Source organism: Mustela nivalis, assembly GCF_964662115.1.
Source record: "Mustela nivalis genome assembly, chromosome: 10".
Taxonomy (NCBI): Eukaryota; Metazoa; Chordata; class Mammalia; order Carnivora; family Mustelidae; genus Mustela; species Mustela nivalis.
Genome location: NC_139029.1, coordinates 82,574,982 through 82,594,277, shown reverse-complemented (window position 1 = coordinate 82,594,277; position 19,296 = coordinate 82,574,982). Strand labels below are relative to the sequence as shown.

General features: G+C 38.8%; 1 protein-coding gene and 1 pseudogene across 2 annotated transcripts in view; one reads left to right on the top strand and one right to left on the bottom strand.

Annotated features, from left to right (window-relative positions):
* The window catches only part of FRRS1 (ferric chelate reductase 1), a 51,013-nt gene that overhangs the window by 21,212 nt on the left and 10,505 nt on the right, over window positions 1-19,296 (top strand). Inside the window, exons 6-8 of the mRNA XM_082686478.1 lie at window positions 557-739; window positions 9,114-9,212; window positions 10,446-10,593. Coding sequence (XP_082542604.1) covers window positions 557-739; window positions 9,114-9,212; window positions 10,446-10,593 — 430 coding nt within the window. The remainder of the gene's footprint in view (window positions 1-556; window positions 740-9,113; window positions 9,213-10,445; window positions 10,594-19,296) is intronic.
* On the bottom strand, window positions 11,792-12,554 carry LOC309842372 (mitochondrial pyruvate carrier 2 pseudogene; annotated as a pseudogene). Its single transcript has one exon. The product of its transcript is annotated as a mitochondrial pyruvate carrier 2 pseudogene (transcript).

Below are 19,296 nucleotides of genomic sequence, written 5' to 3'. Positions count from 1 at the left end.
ACTGTTTTAATATCCAGTTTGAATGGTGGTATATATAGGAATAACCATTTTTTCTAATACTATTTTAATATCCAATTTGAACCTGAATTCTAGAAGCAGAGTCCAGGATCTAAATATAAAAACTTGCTAAGAGTTCGTCTGTTTGCTTTTTAGAAGTGCATTCTAAAAACTTAAGGATACACTTTAGGCAAGAGTCAGTGTGAACCTAAATATTCTTTAAAATGTTTTTCAAAATTTGCTAAAAACTTTGCTCCAGAACTTAATTAATGTGAAATATTTTGTGTATTAAAGTCCTTTTAATACTCTTCACATTATAGTCCAACTAATGTTGGTGTCTTCCAGGTTTCAATTAAAATTAATTAAGTTTAAAAGTTCACAACCTAACTACTGCTCTGATCATTTCTAATTTGGATTGTGTCTTTGTCTCCTACTTTGAATCTCTATTATGAAAAGATACTTTTGTGAAAATTTGTGCTTCAAGTAGTGGCTCTTTTATCATGGTGAAATGAACTGCCTTGTCCGTAATTAAGACTTTTTCTCCCTGTCATTTTTCTAGTTCAGTGCCTCAGATTGTGGGAACAAGAAGTTCTGTGTTAGGAGTCCTGTGAACTGTGACCCAGAGAAGGAGCACGCCTGTTTCTTCTTGTCCTTCACACGAGATGACCAGTCAGTGGTGGTTGAAATGAGTGGGCCCAGTAAAGGCTATTTATCCTTTGCGCTTTCTCATGACAGATGGATGGTTTGTATCCCTTACTTACGTAAGTGATAACGAAAGAGGGAGGCTAATCAACGGCGGTGGACTTGTTTGTTCCATGGTCAAATGATCATACTTAAAATGGGGAGGGGGAGAGGGAGGGCAAGACACAGTAACTTAGAGGAGATGCTGACTTAAACACTTTTTAAGGTATATCGTGTTTATAACAGTTGTGCAATTATATAGCTCTAAGAACAGTCCATCCTACGGAGAGTTCAGAAAATTGCTCTATAGCCGGTGGACTTGCCCCTGTTTCTTTCTGTCTGTCTCTGTGATAAAAGCAGGAAGTGCGGTTAAGAAAAGTTGCTGTGCATAAAAGTCTTACGTTGTTTGTGATGCTTTTCCAACACTCATTGTTTTCTCCAATGGCCAGCGACCACAGCGTGAGTTGCTGCCTCAGTGTCTCCATTTCGGTAGTCATCGATCGGTACATATCCCGGAGAATGACACCTGCTGTGTCCAGGCATAAATACACCTTCACTGGAGGCTCCTTTGTCAGATCTAGGGAAGGCAGCATTTGTGTTTTTTTTTTTTTTTTTTTTTTAAGATTTTATTCATTTATTTCACAGACAGATCACAAGGCCGAGAGGCAGGCAGAGAGAGAGAGAGGAGGAAACAGACTCCCTGCCGAGCAGAGAGTCCGACGCAGGGCTCCATCTCAGGACCCTGGGATCTTGACCTGAGCCAAAGGCAGAAGCTTTAACCCACTGAACCAGCCAGGCATCTGGGCAGCATTTGTTTTGAGCTGATTCTCCCTCTCCCCTGGTAGTGCTGGCTGGATGGAATAGTTCTGTAGATGGCAGCCTTGTGCCACGGTGTGGAAGAGCAGAGTGCTGCCGAGGCATCCTGATCTCCCCGAGGGAAGGCCAGAAAGTGTGGGCCAGGACACGTTCGAGTCCTGTTCAAAGCAGAGTTGGCAGGAGGTCAGGGATGACTACAAATGGAGAAAGCCTTTTACTTCCATGTTAGCAAAGTCAACAGGGTCTTTCCTGTCCGGTTTTAAACTTAACATCGCTTCTTTAGGAAATCCTATTTCAAAAAAAGAAAGGAATGCTGAGATTCTGTACTAGAAGAACTAATATTTCCCTAAAAGTGTACTCTGATCATATTGGTCCTTGTAGGTTGCTTGGAAGTTTTGCAGGAAGCCAGGGGTAAAAAATTACGCCAAGGTATTTTACTATATGTGTCTGCATATGACCTAGATGTTTTACTATATAGTCCTTGAATGCTCCCATTATTCTCTTTCATTAGGCAAAATGTATACCTTAAACTTAGGAGAGATAAGATATGTCATATGCTTTTATTTTTTATTATTTTTTTAGAGAGGGGAGGGACAGTGGGATAGGGAAAGAGAGAATCTTAAGTAGCTCCATGCCTAGTGCAGAGCCCGAAGCGAGGCTCTATCTTATGACCCCGAGATCATGACTGAGCTGAAATTAAGAGTCGGGCGCTTAAACGTCTGAGCCACCCAGGTGCCCCAGATACATCATATGCTTTTAAAAATAACATACAAGAAATTAAAACCCTTTCTTTTTTAAAGTTGTTTGTTGGGGGGCGCCTGGGTGGCTCAGTGGGTTAAAGCCTCTGCCTTCAGCTCAGGTCATGATCTCAGGGTCCTGGGATCGAGCCCCGCGTTGGGCTTTCTGCTTGGTAGGGAGCCTGCTTCCCCCTCTCTCTGCCTGCCTCTCTGCCTACTTGTGACCTCTCTCCTGTCAAATAAAAAAAAAAAAACCCAAAAAACCAAAAAGCCTTGTTTTTTGGGAAGTTTTATACTTGATTGAATGATGTTACAATAGTTCCAAAACATTTTCCCCATTTCCCTGTGTAACTGTCATCAGACCTATAGCATTTTTTTTTTAAAGATTTTATTTATTTATTTGACAGACAGAGATTACAAGTAGAGAGAGGGACGGAGGTGGGGGGAAGCAGGCTCACTGCTGAGCAGAGAGCCCGATGTGGTGCTCAGTCCCAGGACCCTGAGATCATGACCTGAGCCAAAGGCAGAGGCTTTAACCCACTGAGCCACCCAGGTGCCCCAGAGCTATAGCATATTCTTTTGGGTATTTGCAGTTCTGGCCAAAATGAACCAGGTTTGGCACCTAAGGTAGATGACGAGACTGGATTAAAAATAAAATGGAACTACACAGCAATAAGAAAAGAAGGTGGTAGTGCTTGTTGTGTGAATGGGATGGAACTGGTTATGATGGAAATTCTGACGATGGGCCCCCCAAGGATTGATTAACAATGGTGGTCTTGTTAGAAATTAGTGACTAGCTTCATCTCTAACAGACAGTGCTCATTTAGATATGTGCTCCAGTCCCTTAACTAAAAAACAGTCACTTTAGACCCAAACATTATGCAGCAGTATATTTATATTTTTCTTTCTCTGGTCACAGAAAATCTGTCAGCGAGAGGAAAAGACACTACTGCTCCTCTGGGCGTGGTGATGAGGAGCCCATAAGTAGACCAGTTGTTTCTTTTCTAAGCTGTAGGCATAGATGGCACAAAAGCATTTGTCTTTAATTCAAGATATATTTATCTTACTTAGAAATCTTATGTTTCTAGTATAGTACTCATCAAAAAATGTTTATAAAAAAGACTTAATTATGCAGGTGCCGTTGATTTACAGAGCAATCTTACTTAATGATTAAAATAATCTGTACACCTGTTTGCCTAAATTGAGTGAAATAAATCATCCTCAGAAAATATTTTTAAAGTAGTTATTTCTATTTTTGGCTATTTAGAAAATTTTAGGATATTTTTATGATCTGCTCTTTCTTTTCAGTACCTAATATAAATTTAAATACAAAGGTATCTGATGCTATGAATATTAGCTCAATGTTACCTTTTTCAGTCTTACTTGTAAATTAATGATAACAATTGTTTTGGTATTAGGCTTTGCCATTAAAATTGATGAAGAGTATAATTTTCCATATTTTTGCTAACAATGACTTGATAATGTCTGAATTTTAACTACATTTCAAAGCACACACATATTCCCTATCTCAGATACTTTATTAAATGATATAAAGTACATAAATAATACTGTATATTCTTGATATATTTTTTCCCAAACTATTTGAAAGTTGAGTTATAGATATATCATGACATTTTATCTTTGGAATTTTTAGCAAGTATCTCCTAAGAACAAGGATGTGCTCCTATAATTACCATATCTTGATCACATTGAGAAAACTTAACAATGATATAATAATTATATGCAATATAGTCTATATTCAGATGCTTCAGTTGTCCCCATACAGTCCTTTATAGCTATTTTTAAAAAATATTTTTATTTATTTGACAGACAAGCAGGCAGAGAGGCAGGCAGAGACAGAGAGAGGAGGAAGCAGGCTCCCTGCTGAGCAGAGAGCCCGATGCGGGGCTCGATCCCAGTACCCTAGGATCATGACCTGAGCTGAAGGCAGAGGCTTTAACCCACTGAGCTATCCAGGTGCCCCTTTATAGCTATTAAAAAAAAAATTTCTGACCCAAGATCCAATATATAATACTATATATTAGCTTCTTTTGCCTTCCGTCTCCTGCCCAGTGTCACCTTGCTCTGTACATAATTTCTTTCTTTTCTTTTTTTTTTAGATTTTATTTATTTATTTGACAGACAGAGATCCCAAGTAGGCAGAGAGAGAGGAGGAAGCAGGCTCCCCGCTGAGCAGAGAGCCTAATGTGGGGCTCCACCCCAGGACTCCGGGATCATGACCTGAGCCGAAGGCAGAGGCTTTACCCCACTGAGCCACCCAGGCGCCCCTGTACACAATTTCTTAATGTTCAGTTCTAGAATGTTCCCAATTCTGGCCTCTATTGTACTTCAGATTGGAATTTCCAGTGGCCAGCTGATCTTGTCCTGATGAATGTTCCTGGATGACACTAACCGTCATCTGTAAAACTGAACTTAATATATTCCCTCCTCATATTTCTTGTGTCCCCCATTCTTGGTGATCAAAACTAGTAGTAAAAAAGCAGTTACCATTATTGATTCCTTGCTTCTTTTCAGATACCGTCCTGGGCAATTTATAGACTCTCATTCATTGCTGCCGCCGTCGTCTTTGTGTTCAGGGGATTTGGTTGTGACTTAGAGTCTTTCCTTTTATTCACAGCTATAAAGCTGTTTTTTAAAAACAAATTCTGACCCAAGAGCCAGTCATTTATCACTCAATACCTTTAATTGTTACATCTCTTTCATCTGTTATCCTGACTGTTTTCTAGATTTTTTTTAAGTCTAATTCTGTAGAATGTCCCACAGTTTGTACAGTAGATTCAGGTTCAGGTTTTTGGCACAGTACTACCTAAGGGGGTTGTTTCTATCTCAGTGCATCATATCAAGAGATGTGTAATGTCCGATTATTCCATTATTGGTGATTCTGTGTTTCATCACTCGTCTCTGTCAGATATTTCCATTGTGAAGGCGTATTTTCTCTTTTTAATTAGTAAGTCATCTGTGAGGTGATACTTTGATGGTGAATATTCTGTTCCTCAATAACATTTTACCAAATGATTTTAGCATCTATTGATGTTCCTTTCCTGAAACAGGTTTTACATTTGTGGTTGCAAAATGGTGATTTTCTAATTTCTTTATTAGCTGGCATTCTTCTAAAAAGAAGAGCATTCTTGGCATCCACCCTTCACTTTTTGTGAAACAGTATGGACTGATGAATTCCTTCCATCTGTTGTGTTATGGTTTATCATCATCATTGCTCATATTGACCCAAATGTGGTTCCTTCAAGCTATGTGTGTGTTGCTGTTTTTTGTTTTTTTTTTAAATGCCCTTTGATGTGTCTCCATTAGTTTTTTGGTGTGGGTTTGTTTTTTGGTGTAACAGAATGTCCATTCATCTTACGCTGTTATGCATTTTCATTTCTCAAAGGAGGTCTGTTCTCTGTTATAGGAATAATGTTTAGAAGTCAAGATTTGGGTGCTAGTGTGTTCATTGCTTTTAACCTTCCAGATACTTTTGATTCTGTCTTTGACATACTTCTTCATTCTCTTTTTTGCATTGTCACTATCTCTGACTTGGCTTACACTTTTATTGTCATTTCCAGACCATCACAGTGGCCTCTCACTAGTTTTTAGCAGTTTTATTCCATGTCATCTTTTTTTTTTTTCCTCCACATGTCATCTTTTAACAGTCACTGTTGTTTTCTTCCTGAGCTTCCATGGAGATCATCTCAATCCTATCCCCAGAAACTTTGGTGAGCCTTTAGTAGTTATAGGAAATTTTTTTTTTGTTTTGTTCTTCTTTTCATTAGCTTGGCTTTCAAAACTCTTCAAGGTCCATGTTGGAATTTCCAGGCTTACCATATCTTTTTGGCTAACGTAATTAACGTAATTACCTGTTTCCTAAAAGTTTCACATATTTTTTTGTTTCTATGTATTTGGTTTTGGAAGTTCCTCTGTTTAGAAAACTTTTCCTTTAATCTCAGCTCTACCTTATCCATGTGTATTTTTTATTCTCTAAGGCCTACATAATTATAATCTTTTCTGATAACTTATTTTCCAGTCTTTTGGCTCTACATGATTTGTGCTTCCATGGTACTTTGTCTAAACCTGTTTTATCATAATTCACATACTATTGTAACTATCTCTTCCATTAAAATGTAGTCTTTGGTTATAAGAACAATGTAGTCATCTTTATTTTTCCCACAATATCCACACAATTATTTTCTGAACAGAATACGTTCTAAATGCTTGGTTCAAGAGGAATAAATGGGAGAAAGAGGATCTGTCTGATTCAGAAACTTGGTGGAACTTCTTCCATGTGTGCTTCCCTGCTCCAAACTTGGCGTTTTTAGAATTGCCTGGAGCCCAGGGTTACAAAAGCACCTTTTCATACTCTTTGCTGTAGAGTAGAGAGAACTGAGAGTATTTCTCCTTCCCCAACATTCTCTCCAGTATTGGAGAGTACTCTCTGCAGTGAGTTAGTATGGCAGTTGGCCCATCATCATTTTGCCTCAAAATCAACCATTTTGTTAAAAGCAAAATTTGTTTTAAATAAAAGAAGAGTTTGTATACCTCAGAGATGATAGTCTAGAAAATATGCCATTGTTTGTTTAAATTAGAGATCTGTGAACTTTTCCTGTAGAGGTCCAGGTAGTAACTACTTTAGAATTTGTGGGCATCTGGTCTGTGTTTGAAATACTCATCTCTGTGTGGTAGCACTGAAACAGCAAAAGACAATCCATAAATTAATAGGTGTGGCTGTGTTCCAATAAAACTTCATTTGTGGGGGCGCCTGGGTGGCTCAGTGGGTTGAGCCTCTGCCTTTGGCTCAGGTCATGATCTCAGGGTCCTGGGATTGGGCCCCGCATTAGGCTCTCTGCTCAATGGAGAGCCTGCTTTCCCCTCGCTCTCTGCCTGCCTCTCTGCCTGCTTGTGATCTCTCTCTCTGTCAAAACAAAACAAAATAAAACAAAACAAAAAACTTCATTTTTGGACACTGAAATTTGGATTTCATGTATTTTGACTCATCATGATATATTCTTCTATTTAACAAATGGTTTAGATATGTAAACGTCCTTCTTAGCCTGTGGGGTCAACCAGAACAGGCTTCAGACTGAATCTGGTCTGTATGCCATAGTTTGTTGATTGCTGGTTTAGATCACCATGACTCTTTGAGGTGGGCTAATTCTGATTTGAATAGAAGGTGTGTAACAGTGAATAGTTGGTTTGTTAAGGTTATGAACTTGGGAGTTCTCAAAAGTGGAACTTTAAAAAAAAATTAAAATATGTTAGAATATCATTGGGATTCACAGCAAAGTTTATTTTAAGTTGTCAGTCGTGGCTTTGTTTAAGGAGTTTAGTGACTACTGCAACATATGAAAGATCTTGTTATATAGTTTACAGAGAATGGTTTAGAATAGGTGAAAGAACCAGAACCATACACAGTAAAGTGCAGATTATTTCTTTGTACCATCATTTAAATGTATTTTGAAGTTTCAGTCTGTCCTCTGATAGTCACTTTAAGCTCTAAATTTAGAGCTAAGGAATATTGGAGACTAAAGGGTAGATAAGAATTAGACTGACAAAAAAGTGCTCCTTGAATTCAGACAAGTTGGTTTTAATATGTAGTAGTAAATCTCTTGAGTGTGGACAGTATTAGCAGTATCTGATTACAGTGTCTTCATCTTAAAAGTTACTGCCCCCTTGGGGGCGCCTGGGTGGCTCAGTGCGTTAAGCCGCTGCCTTCGGCTCGGGTCATGATCTCAGGGTCCTGGGATAGAGCCCCGCATCGGGCTCTCTGCTCCGCGGGGAGCCTGCTTCCTCTTCTCTGCCTGCCTCTCTGCCTGCTTGTCATCTCTCTCTGTCGAATAAATAAATAAAATCTTAAAAAAAAAAAAGTTTCTGCCCCAAACCCAATGTCGGGCAGTGTATTTATAGTTATGAAAATTTGTAAACACAGATACTTATTTACAAACAATGTTCATAATAAATTCAGTGAAAAAAGGTAACAGAACTGAGTATTTTTCTATTTGGGGTGAAAAGATGGGTATAATTACAAATAGGTTTGGATGAACGTACATGAAAGCTTTGACAGTCCTGTTTGAGTTTATGGGCATATAAACATGTTATTTTAATCTATTTTTACATTGAAATTATGTTGCTTTTGAATTATAACAAGTTTTTTTATTTGAATAATATGTAATTGACACATGATGTTACATTAGTTTCAGGTGTACAATGTAGCGACTGGACAGTTTTTTTTTTTTTTTTTTTAAGATTTTACTCATCTATTTATTTGACAGAGAGAGAGATCACAAGTATGCAGAGAGGCAGGCAGAGAGAGAGAGGGAAGCAGGCTCCCCGCTGAGCACAGAGTCTGATGTGGGGCTTGATCGCAGGGCCCTGAGAACATAACCTGAGCTGAAGGCAGAGGCTTAACCCACTGAGCGATTGGACATTTTTAAACATCATGTTATGCGCATCGCAAGTATAGCTACTATCTGTTACCATACAACACTGTTATAATACAATTGACTGTATCCCTGTGCTCTACCTTTTATTCCCACGACTTTACTCATTCCATAGCTGAAAGCCTCCATCTCCCACAGCCTCTCGCCCATTTGCCCATCCGTCACCCTCCTCCCCTCTGGCAACCATCAGGGTTGTTCCCTGTATTTATCAGTCTGTTTCTGTTCTTTGTTTGTTTATTCATCATAGCAAAATTATTTTAAAGTTATAAACTGGACAGCCAGTTCTTGGAATTCATAGTATCATTTAAGACTGAATCTGTAAATGATGTTTTAAAAGCATCCAACACCATTTGATTTGATTTCATTAGGGGTGCTTTTTAAAAACAAAATGTTGACATTCCTTTGAATTTTTCTCCTGTGCAAACGTTTTCAGGGTGATGATGATGCTTATTTGTGTATTCGTGAAGATCAGACTGTACACATACAACCTTCCCATGTGATGGGGCGAAGTCACCCTGTGATGGACTCCAGGGTAGGTGTGAAAATTCTGGGACCCTCCACCTGGTTTGTCTGCCTTTTGGCTAGGTGGCCAACAGTGGCAGAACTGTGCTGCAAGATAGCTCAGTTAGCAGAGAGCCAGAGAAGGAGTCTGGCAGCAGGCTTCCTTTCTTATAATACTCTGGGAGAAACTTTTCTATGCTTTATTTTATTTTAAAAATAGTATATAAAAATATAAATTGTATTATTATAGTTATAGGTTTAATGTATTATTAATATCATATCATTTATATTTAACATCATATATTAAAGTATATATCTTATTTTTCTCTAAATTAATAAAATTATATTTTAGGTATACAACATGATGTTTTGATACACATATACAGAGCAAAATGATTACCACAGACTTAACTCTTTTTTGTGGTGAGAGCACCTGAAATTTATTCACTTAGCAAATTTCCAGTATACAATACAGTATTACTAAATACAGTCATCATGCTGTACATTAGATCTCTAGACTTATTCATCCTACGTAACTGCAACTTTGTTCCCTTTGACCACTATCTCCCCTTTTCTACACTTTGGAAAAGCACCAGATAAGTTTCTCTTGTAGCAAAAGATGAATTCTTGCCTATGTCCCCTAAATCCTTTTTTCACATCTTAGAAAAGAGTATATTTCTCGTCCAGTGAGAAAGAAAAGCGTGTAGGGCAGGGACTAGTTCAGTGCCTTGGTCAGTTGTCTTCTGTGCCTCTTCTTGGCATCTGTGCCACAGGTATTTCTGGTAGAGAAGTGTCCCTTTCCACGTGGTGGTTGGCAAGCACATGAGCTCTGACAGAGCAGTAGCTGTCGCCTAATGACTTCACACTCTCTGTAGAGCTTTCCCCAGGGCTTGGGACTTCTCCCTTGTTGCATGTTACATTTTGGCCATGAGTGTATTACTTCCTAATTGTTTCTTCAGTGTTTTGATTTTGTGTCTGTGGCCAGACGGGGTTAGTGCATCTGCCAAAGTTTCTAACCTGGGTAGAGGACTTGTGGGGTTCCAATTCAATGTAAAAAATATTTTTGCCAAGTTGGGGATAAAGACAAACTAGGAGAAAATGTTTCTTATACTCCTCAGAGAGGAAGTAGGAAAACAACAATACAGCAGACAAAACATGCACAAAGGATCTTAGGGAAAGGATACCCAGCAGGTCAGGTCGATCATATTTTATTTTTAGCAAATCTGTGGGAAGTGCTGAGAAGACCCATTGTGTATGTTTGTAGGACACTCTTGAGGATCTGGCTTGGAGGCTGGCGGATGGTGTTATGCAGTGTTCTTTCAGAAGAAACATTACCCTTCCTGGGGCTAAGAATAGATTTGATCTAAACACAAGCTACTACATATTTCTAGCAGGTGGTGCAGCTGACGATGGTACGTATACTGATGAAAACTATCTTTTCAAGTTTTTCCTCTCTCTTCTTTCCTTTTCTACCTTTCCTGGAGAGACTGCTATAATTGCTCATTTTCTTAAGAGATATATATATATATATTTGTGGGTAAAGAATTATCAAAACCCCTTTCCATTTTTGCCTGACAGTTTGACTTTGGATGACATTCTCATTTTGTTTCCCAGGGAACTAGATAAAAGTAGTGTCAACTATGTTGTAAGGTGACATGCTTATGATAAAAATGAATTCTGACTGGCAAAGTGCACTGGGACCAGGAAGAACTATAAATACCTAGCAAGAAGCCATATCTTTGGGTTTCCCTAAGTGTTGTGACATTGGCAGATCCCTGGCAGGGATCCTGTTAGCAGTGGCTGTAGGAGTGTTGCAAGAGATACTGCTTTTGCAGGATAACCTGTCTAATGTGAAATTCATCTCCTTGAACCTGAGCTTTCTCTAGGGAGGTGGAGGAGGGGTAGGGAAAATAGCTTCTGACCAACTGAATAAGGTGCTACAAGATCTCTCATCAAAGCAAAATGCCTTTAAATGCCCTGCAGCTGTGCTAGTCTCTGTACCACATCTAAGTGAATCTGATGTCAAGTGCAGCCCACGGTAGTTCTATGAGTTTGAATGTTTACTTTATCCTTTTTTTTTTTTTTAAAGAATTTTTCCTTTATTCTTAAGAAGACTGCCTGGTGGGTATTGCAATACCTATTAATAAGGATTATTAGATTTTGTTTAAGGTCTTGGCTGATGATGTTTTGAAGAAGTACAGGAAATGCCAAGGTAGTATGTAGTGACTCATCTCTGGGGAGATAATACCGTCCCGAAACTTTGAGGATATACCTTCCTTTGAAAATGGCAAGAAGCTGGGTGGATGGAACGGAAGGTTAGGGGCTGAGGTAAAGGAAGAGGAAGAGCAAAAATATGGTGTAGGTAAAATTGTGAAAAGCCTTTGCATTTTCTATCATGTGGTTTTTGATTCTTTTTTTTTTTTAAGATTTTTATTTATTTATTTGACAGATAGAGATCACAAGTAGGCAGAGAGGTAGGCAGAGAGAGAGAGAGGGACAAGCAGGCTACCTGCTGAGCAGAGAGCCTGGTGCAGGGCTCGATCCCAGGACCCTGCCTGAGCTGAAGGCAGAGGCTTAACCCATTGAGCCACCCCGAGGTGCCCCTGGGTGTTTTTTTTTTTATTTTTTATTTTTTTATTAAAAGTTTGCTTTATTTTTCTGTTGAATCAAGTATTAGCCCCCAGTTTACAATTTGATTTTTTTTATGCCTTCCAAACAGTAGCACAGGTAAATATCACCTTATCCATAGCCAAATGTAAGTCAAATTAGTCCCAGTGGTTCTATCCACGTCTAGATTGTTCAGGTGGTCAGGAATTCTTACTTGTTTGCTTTAGCTTTTAGTTCTTGGTTATATCTCCAAATACGGAAGAGCTGAGACGCTCCTGCTGCCCCCACAAAGAAATTAACAGCAAACAGACTCCAGTTTTTTTGGATAATTACAAGTGAGTATCTTGACCAAATAAACCCTGTGGCCATCAAAACAGCAGATTGAGCTGTGCTGAGTTTCTCAGCAGGTCTGGCCATGTCAGCCAAGCCAGCACACACCAAGCCCCATTTCATAATTGGAGCCCAGAAAAAAACTGTTCTGGGACCTGCCGGGTGGTTGTACAGCGGCCTCAGTTTCTCCGGCAGCAGCAGCTCCACCTTGTCCAGGGCCCGGTGGTAGGTGGCCCGAAGGCCCCGGGCGCCGGCGGCCGACATCGCTGCGGACCGGCGCGTCGTGGGCGGCCGAGGGGGACAGTGGCCGCGGGCTCCTGCCTGGATGACAGCGAAGGACACGCGTCACTTTCTACTGCCCCAGCGCCTCGCGCCCGCCTCTCGCCCGCGGCGCCCTTCCCGCGACTCCCGCGGCCCCTACCAACCGCCGGGTGCCCGGCGCCCCTGGGTTTTGATTTGATACTCTAGGTAAAGTGGAGATGATGGTTTTGAAGCAGGATAAACTGTCCACTCAGTGTTAGGAGAGAATTTAGGAATATTTGTAGATTTAGTTGTAGGTGATATGTGTAGTTATCTTAGTCAAATCATGTAGTCTTGTTTGCACCAGCAATAGCAAATATAGCTTGAAAGTCATTTCTTGGTAAGTGATATTAATGAAGAAAAACTACTCAGTGCTTCATGAGTGCCAGTGACTGGCTAAGCACTGTAGTTAGATCCTTCATTTTAATCTTAATAAAGATTATATTAGATATGTACAGAGAGCACAAGCAGACAGAGAGGCAGGCAGAGAGAGGAAGGGAAGCAGGCTCCCCGCTGAGCAGAGAGCCCGATGAGGGGCTCGATCCCAGGACCCCGGGATCATGACCTGAGCCGAAGTAGAGGCTTTAACCCACTGAGCCACTCAGGTGCCCAGACAACACTTTTGAATGTGGAAAATATAGGAATTGAATTTTTAATGAGGAAAAGGGTCAACCTTTTGTGTTTTTAAAAGGATACCACTTAAGTAGAGGTAATTGTGTTTGTTGTTATCATAGCAGTCACTTACTGTGTGTTACATATATCTCGGGCTTCACAGAGGCTTTGTCAGTAGACATTATAGTACCCATTTAAGAGAAGGAAACTGGAATGGAACCTAGAAAGGCTAAGTAACTTGTTCCAAATTAAACAAGTAGCAAATTCAGAAATTACGCCCCAGACTGTTCCACTTACAGAAGCTGTGCTCTTTCCATGATACCAAACTGCTTCCTTTGGTGCCCAGTATGGTACAGGTGCTTCATGTATGACTACAGATGCAAATGGATACTTTCCATTGCTAGGGGATTTAGCAGTTTGTATTTATACTTAAAAAAACTCGACACTTAGGGGTGCCTGAGTGGCTCAGTTGGTTAAGTGGCTGCCTTTGGGTCAGGTCATAATCTCTTGGGGTCCTGAGATTGAGCCCCACATTGGGCTCCTTGCTCAGTGAGGAGTCTGCTTCTCCCTCTCCCTCTCCCCTTCCTCCCTGCTCTTGCTCACTCTTTCTCCCAAATAAATAAACAAAATCTTAAAAAAAAAATCTTGATACTTAAAAAATTTACATCTTAAAGGAAAGCAGTTTCATTTAAGTGGATGAATTCTATTACATAATAAATTATGAGTGTGTGGGAGGGGGATGTGTGACAAAGCCAAAAATTTCTTCTTAGGGTAGCACTGTAGAAATTGGAATACATTTTGATAGAAACAATATTTTAAGTGATAGTTCCAATATTTGCCTAGAAAACTCTAGTTCATGGATAATGTAGGTGTAGAATGGAGTATTGTATCTCCCTTTCCAGCTGGTGTTGCTATGCTGATGCTATGGTGGGGAGAATCTCTCTCTTTTGTGGTGTTTCCCAAAGTGTGGCCTCAAACAACCTACATCCTAACCAGTTGGAGGAACTGCTGGAAATGTAGATTCCCAAACTCCAGCTTTTAGACTCACTGAATCTCTTGTCATTGGTGATTGGAATCTGCATTTTTAACAAACATTCCAGGTGATTGTTTTATGTACTGTAGTTTGATAACTTACTACTCCAGGACAGGGTTCTCCCAAATAAGGTATATACATTGTAGGAGAGTCTAGAGGATACAAGGAATAACGCTAGAACCTTCTATTTAGATTGATTTGATCTCATCTCAAAAATTTCTATTTTAATATATTTTACAGTGCTCATAATGCATTAAGACAATAGTACATCAATATGTTTATTAACTAAAGTATATGTATATCAGGAGCATAGACTCATTTTTTTTTAATTAAAAAAATTTTTTTAAAGACTTTAGGGCACCTAGGGTGCTCAGTCATTAAGCGTCTGCCTAGGCTCCGGTCATGATCCCAATGTCCTGGGATCAAACCTCATATTGGGCTCCCTGCCCAGTGGGAAGCCTGCTTCTCCCTCTCCAGCTCCCCTTGCTTGTGTTCCCTTTCTCACTCTCTCTTTCTCCTAAATAAATAAGATCAAAAAAAAAGTAAAAAATAAAAATATTTTTAAAAAGATTAAAAAAGATTTTTTAAAAGAGAGCAGGGGCAGAGGGGAGGAGAAGAGGGAGAGGGAGAGGCAGACTCCTCGCCAAGCAGGGAGCCTCATGGCAGCCCAATTCCAGGACCCCAGGATTGTGTCCTGAGCCAAGGGTAGATGCTGAACTGACTGAGCCGCCCAGGCGCCCCTGGACTTTTTTTTTTTTTTTTTTTTAATAACTGGTGTGCAGAGCAAAAAAAGCAAAACAAAACCTTAAAAAAAAAAAAAAACCCAAAACCCAAACCTAGATATTACTGCTTCAGGGAATAAACTTTCCATTACTCTTGTGTTGGGGAATAAAGTATTGCCACATAAATCATTGTCTCTTCTGTTATCTAGTTATGTGTATGTGAACCAGGTATAAATTGCACTCTGCTTAAAAGCAGTGAGACTTTGTGAGGTTGAAACCATTTTTCAAAGCAATCATAAAACTCTGTAACCCATATAAATGTAAAAGGTACACAATTGCAGTAAAATCCATTTAAAACCTTTTTCTAATGCTATCTTCACCCTCCCTCCCCCAGAATGCTGACACTGTCCTATCATGAAATAAGGAGTCATGGGAAATGATAGAACTCACTTGGGTGCATAAGTAATTCACAATTAGGAAATCTACCAATTTAAATAATTCAGGAATTGGAGACCCTGTCATCACATGACTGGTTATTTTAACAATTTAACAAATTTAAAAATTTAATAGTTTAACAAAATGACTGGTTTAACAATTACATCACGTAATATCATAGAGTCTTGTACTAAACACGAACTCCATCTGCCTTAGAGTAGAAATCCAAGATTATGATGGAGCCATACAAAGGAATCCCAGAGTTATAATGGACTTCTGCCTTAATGAAGGTTAAGTTCTTGGTTAGCCCGTGGGTCTGCAGTGAATCAGAGTTTAAAAATACTTTCTTCCAACTTGCCTCTTAGGCTATTTGGACTGTGGTCTGATTTTCATCACCACAACTCTGCTAATTCAATATAATTCTCAATAGTTATTGTCTTTTTCTTCTTGACTCTCTTCTCTAGGTATTCATTACATAAAGCTTTTTTCATTTTCTGCTTTCTCTCTGATCTTCTCTGTTATAAACAAGCCATGATATAATAGTATTTGTGAAACAAATAACCAGTTGTCCTGAAACCATTTTTTGAATAGTTCACTTTATCTCTGCTACTTCAAAAATCCTCTCTATTTTTTTTTTTTAAGATTATTTATTTATTTATTTATTTATTTGCCAGAGAGAGAGAGAGAGAGATTTCAAGCAGGCAAAGAGGCAGGCAGAGAGAGAGGGGAGAAGCAGGCTCCCTGCTGAGCAGAGAGCCCTATGCGGGACTCGATCCCAGGACCCTGAGATCATGACCTGAACCGCAGGCAGAGGCTTAACCCACTGAGCCATCCAGGCGCCCCCAAAACCCTCTCTATTATATGCCAAACATCTATCAGTAAATCAAACTATTTCTAGCTTATTCTTCCATTAATTTATTACTGTAGCAGTTGAAATTACAGTAGCTTTATAAAAGGTTATGAATTGTGGTAGAGCATGATTCCTCTCCTGGCCTCCTTTTCAGCAATTCTTGCCTCTTTGTTGTGTATCTGTTCTACTAGATAAACTTTAGAAACACGTGTCAGATTCCATTGAAAATCGTATTCAGTTAGGGTTAGAACTGCAATGAAATTTTAGGTTAATTTTGGGAATAATCGACATCTTTGCAATAGTGAGTCTTTTCTATCCAGGAATATATTGGATAAAATCTGATGGTTTTCTTCAGGTCTTCATATAAGTTATATATTTTTTGTTACTTTGTTTCTATGTATTTTATAGATTTCTAATACAAGCTCTTGTGTGGTTATTTTTCTTACACTTTCTAAATTTGTTGGTGTATAGGAAAGTTACTGATTTTTGAATATTTGTCTTGAATTTAGTCATCTATTTTGCCAGTTGATTTTTTTTTGATTTTTCTAGATAAAGTCTTATCTTATGCAAATAATGACAAGGTTCGGCAGTCCTTATTTTTTTTTTTTTTCTTGTTTCATTGCATTGTTTACTTTGTTGTGGAAAAGGAAAAATCAGACCAGGGAGAGATCAGTTGACACTTGGAGAAGTAGGAGAACTCATTTATTTTACACCCACAGACCCCGATGAGCTTGTGCTCAAAATTCTGGGCCACGGACAATGGAGTTATAGAGTTGTAAAGGGGACTGCAGGCAGTCAGGTTCCAAGGGCTAAGCTGACTGCTGGTAGGTGGGTTTAAACCATGGGAGCAGGGGTGGGGGCACTGCCTTAGTTGGGAGCAGTAGTGCGAGGAGCCTGTGGTGGGAAACCTGTTTACAGAAGCAGAAGCAGCTGGTTATCTCTTGCTCCCAAAAGGGCTTCTGGTTATCTCTAGCTTATTGTTAGTAACTTTACATCTTCTGGGGCCATCTGGCCTGGGCCTGCTTGGTAATTCTCCTCTTCAACTTCTCCCAGAAAAACGTGGATCAGTAGTGGTGATGTGGCAAACATTCTTGTCTTGTTCCTGGTTTTGATGGGAATGCTTCTGATATTCAGTGTTGTGTCATGTTTGTTGTATTTTTTTGGTGGATGTCTTTATGGTGCTTAGAATATTATCTTTTCCTAACTTTACAGAGTTCTTGACATGAACATGTGCTGAATTTCATCTGATATCATTCAGGCAGCAATTGAGATAATATTTTACCATTATTTTTATAGACTTCAGAATTGCAGACAGTCCTCTCTCAGGGTAAACTTCGCTTGGCTATGTTTTATAGCTCTCTTAATGCACAGTTGATTTAAATCCCTAATATTTTATTTAAGCTTTCTGTATCTATATTTGTAATTGATTTTGGTCTATGGTTGTGGGAATGTGTATGTGTGTGCACATGCATGTCTAGTTTTGGTTTCAGTATTATGCTAATCTCATAGAATGAACTCTAGAAGAGCTAATAAGCTCTTTTATTTATTTAATAAAATAAATAAGAATTTTTAAAGTTAAAAAAATTTTTTTAATTGTGTGTTAGAACTCATCCACATAATAACTGTCTGAACCTTTAGGGATTAATTTAAAAAATTCTTCTATCATTAGTACTCTCCAGTTACTACTACTTCTTTGGTGAAGTTTTCTAATTTAAGATTTTTCCAGAAATTCATCCATTTCATTTAGATTTTAGAATATTTTTGGCTTAATTAAAGTGGTGTGTAGCATTTTTGTATAATTTTAGAGTATCTTCTGTATCAGCAGGTGTGCTACCCTTTTTATTTCTAATACTGTTTGTGCTCTTTCTTTTTATCTTGTGGTTGGACTTGCCAAAAACTCAGTCGATTTCACTGGCTTTTCATAGACTTCATTTTTTAACTTACTAGTTTGTTAATTTCTACCTTTATTTTTAATCCATCTTCCTTTCTAGTTTCCTGGGTTATATTTTGTTGGTGTAAACACCTCTTGAATTAAATGATGACTTCAATACTTTAAGTGTTTTTTTTTTAATAAATGCTTTTTAAATGATAAAAACTTCTTTTGAATGTGCCTTGATTGTATCACATTTTAAAAAAAAGGATTTTATTTATTTATTTGACAGAGATCACAAGTAGGCAGAGAGGCAGGCAGAGAGAGAGGAAGGGAAGCAGGCTCCCTGCTGAGCAGAGAGCCCAATGCGGGACTCTATCCCAGGACCCTGGGATCATGACCTGAGCTGAAGGCAGAGGCTTTAACCCACTGAGCCACCCAGGTGCCCCTCACATTTGTTTTGATAGGAAGTATCTTCATTGTTAACTCATTTTAAAGAAGACTTGTGATTTAAATTTTGATTTCCTATTTAGCTCCAGGATTATTTTAAAGAGCAGTTGTATAAATATCTAGGTAGATTTTTTTTTTCTAGCTTTTTGTTCATTTTTTGTTTTGTTGCATTTTGGATATAATATAACTTGTATCTTGTATAATTATTTCTTTTTGGAAATTACTGAGATGTAACCAGTAGTCTAGTACTTATTTCATTGAGAAAAGATTTCTGTATATCAGTTTTATCAGATTTCTTAATTCTTTTTATTCTTTTTGACACTTGGTGTTGTATTCTAAAAACAATGTGTGTTCCATCATTTATATTTATTCTCTTAATGAGGGACATTTAACTTGCTTAATTTTTTTTTTTTTTTTGGTCCAGCACAAAAAACCCACAGCTTTTTATCGACATTCTTGTGTATATATCTGTGGGTAAAAGGGGAGTATTTCTGTAGGATAGATTTCCAGAATGAACAACCGCACATGCATACTCACATACCAAAGTAATTCTACACATTCACAGACTTAATCTCATGTATAATAAATAATAACACATCCTCAGTTTGTTTACATCACCATTATTTGGGATTTTGATTTGTTAGTCAAAGCCAGTCCAAATTGACCATATGCCATGTAATACAATATTGCATCAAAATGCTCTTGTTGGGGGCGCCTGGGTGGCTCAGTGGGTTAAAGCCTCTGCCTTCGGCTCAGGTCATGATCCCAGGGCCATGGGATCGAGCCCCACATCGGGCTCTCTGCTCCGCCGGGAGCCTGCTTCCTCCTCTCTCTCTCTGCCTGCCTCTCTGCCTACTTGTGATCTCTGTCAAATAAATAAATAAATAAAATATTAAAAAAAAAAAC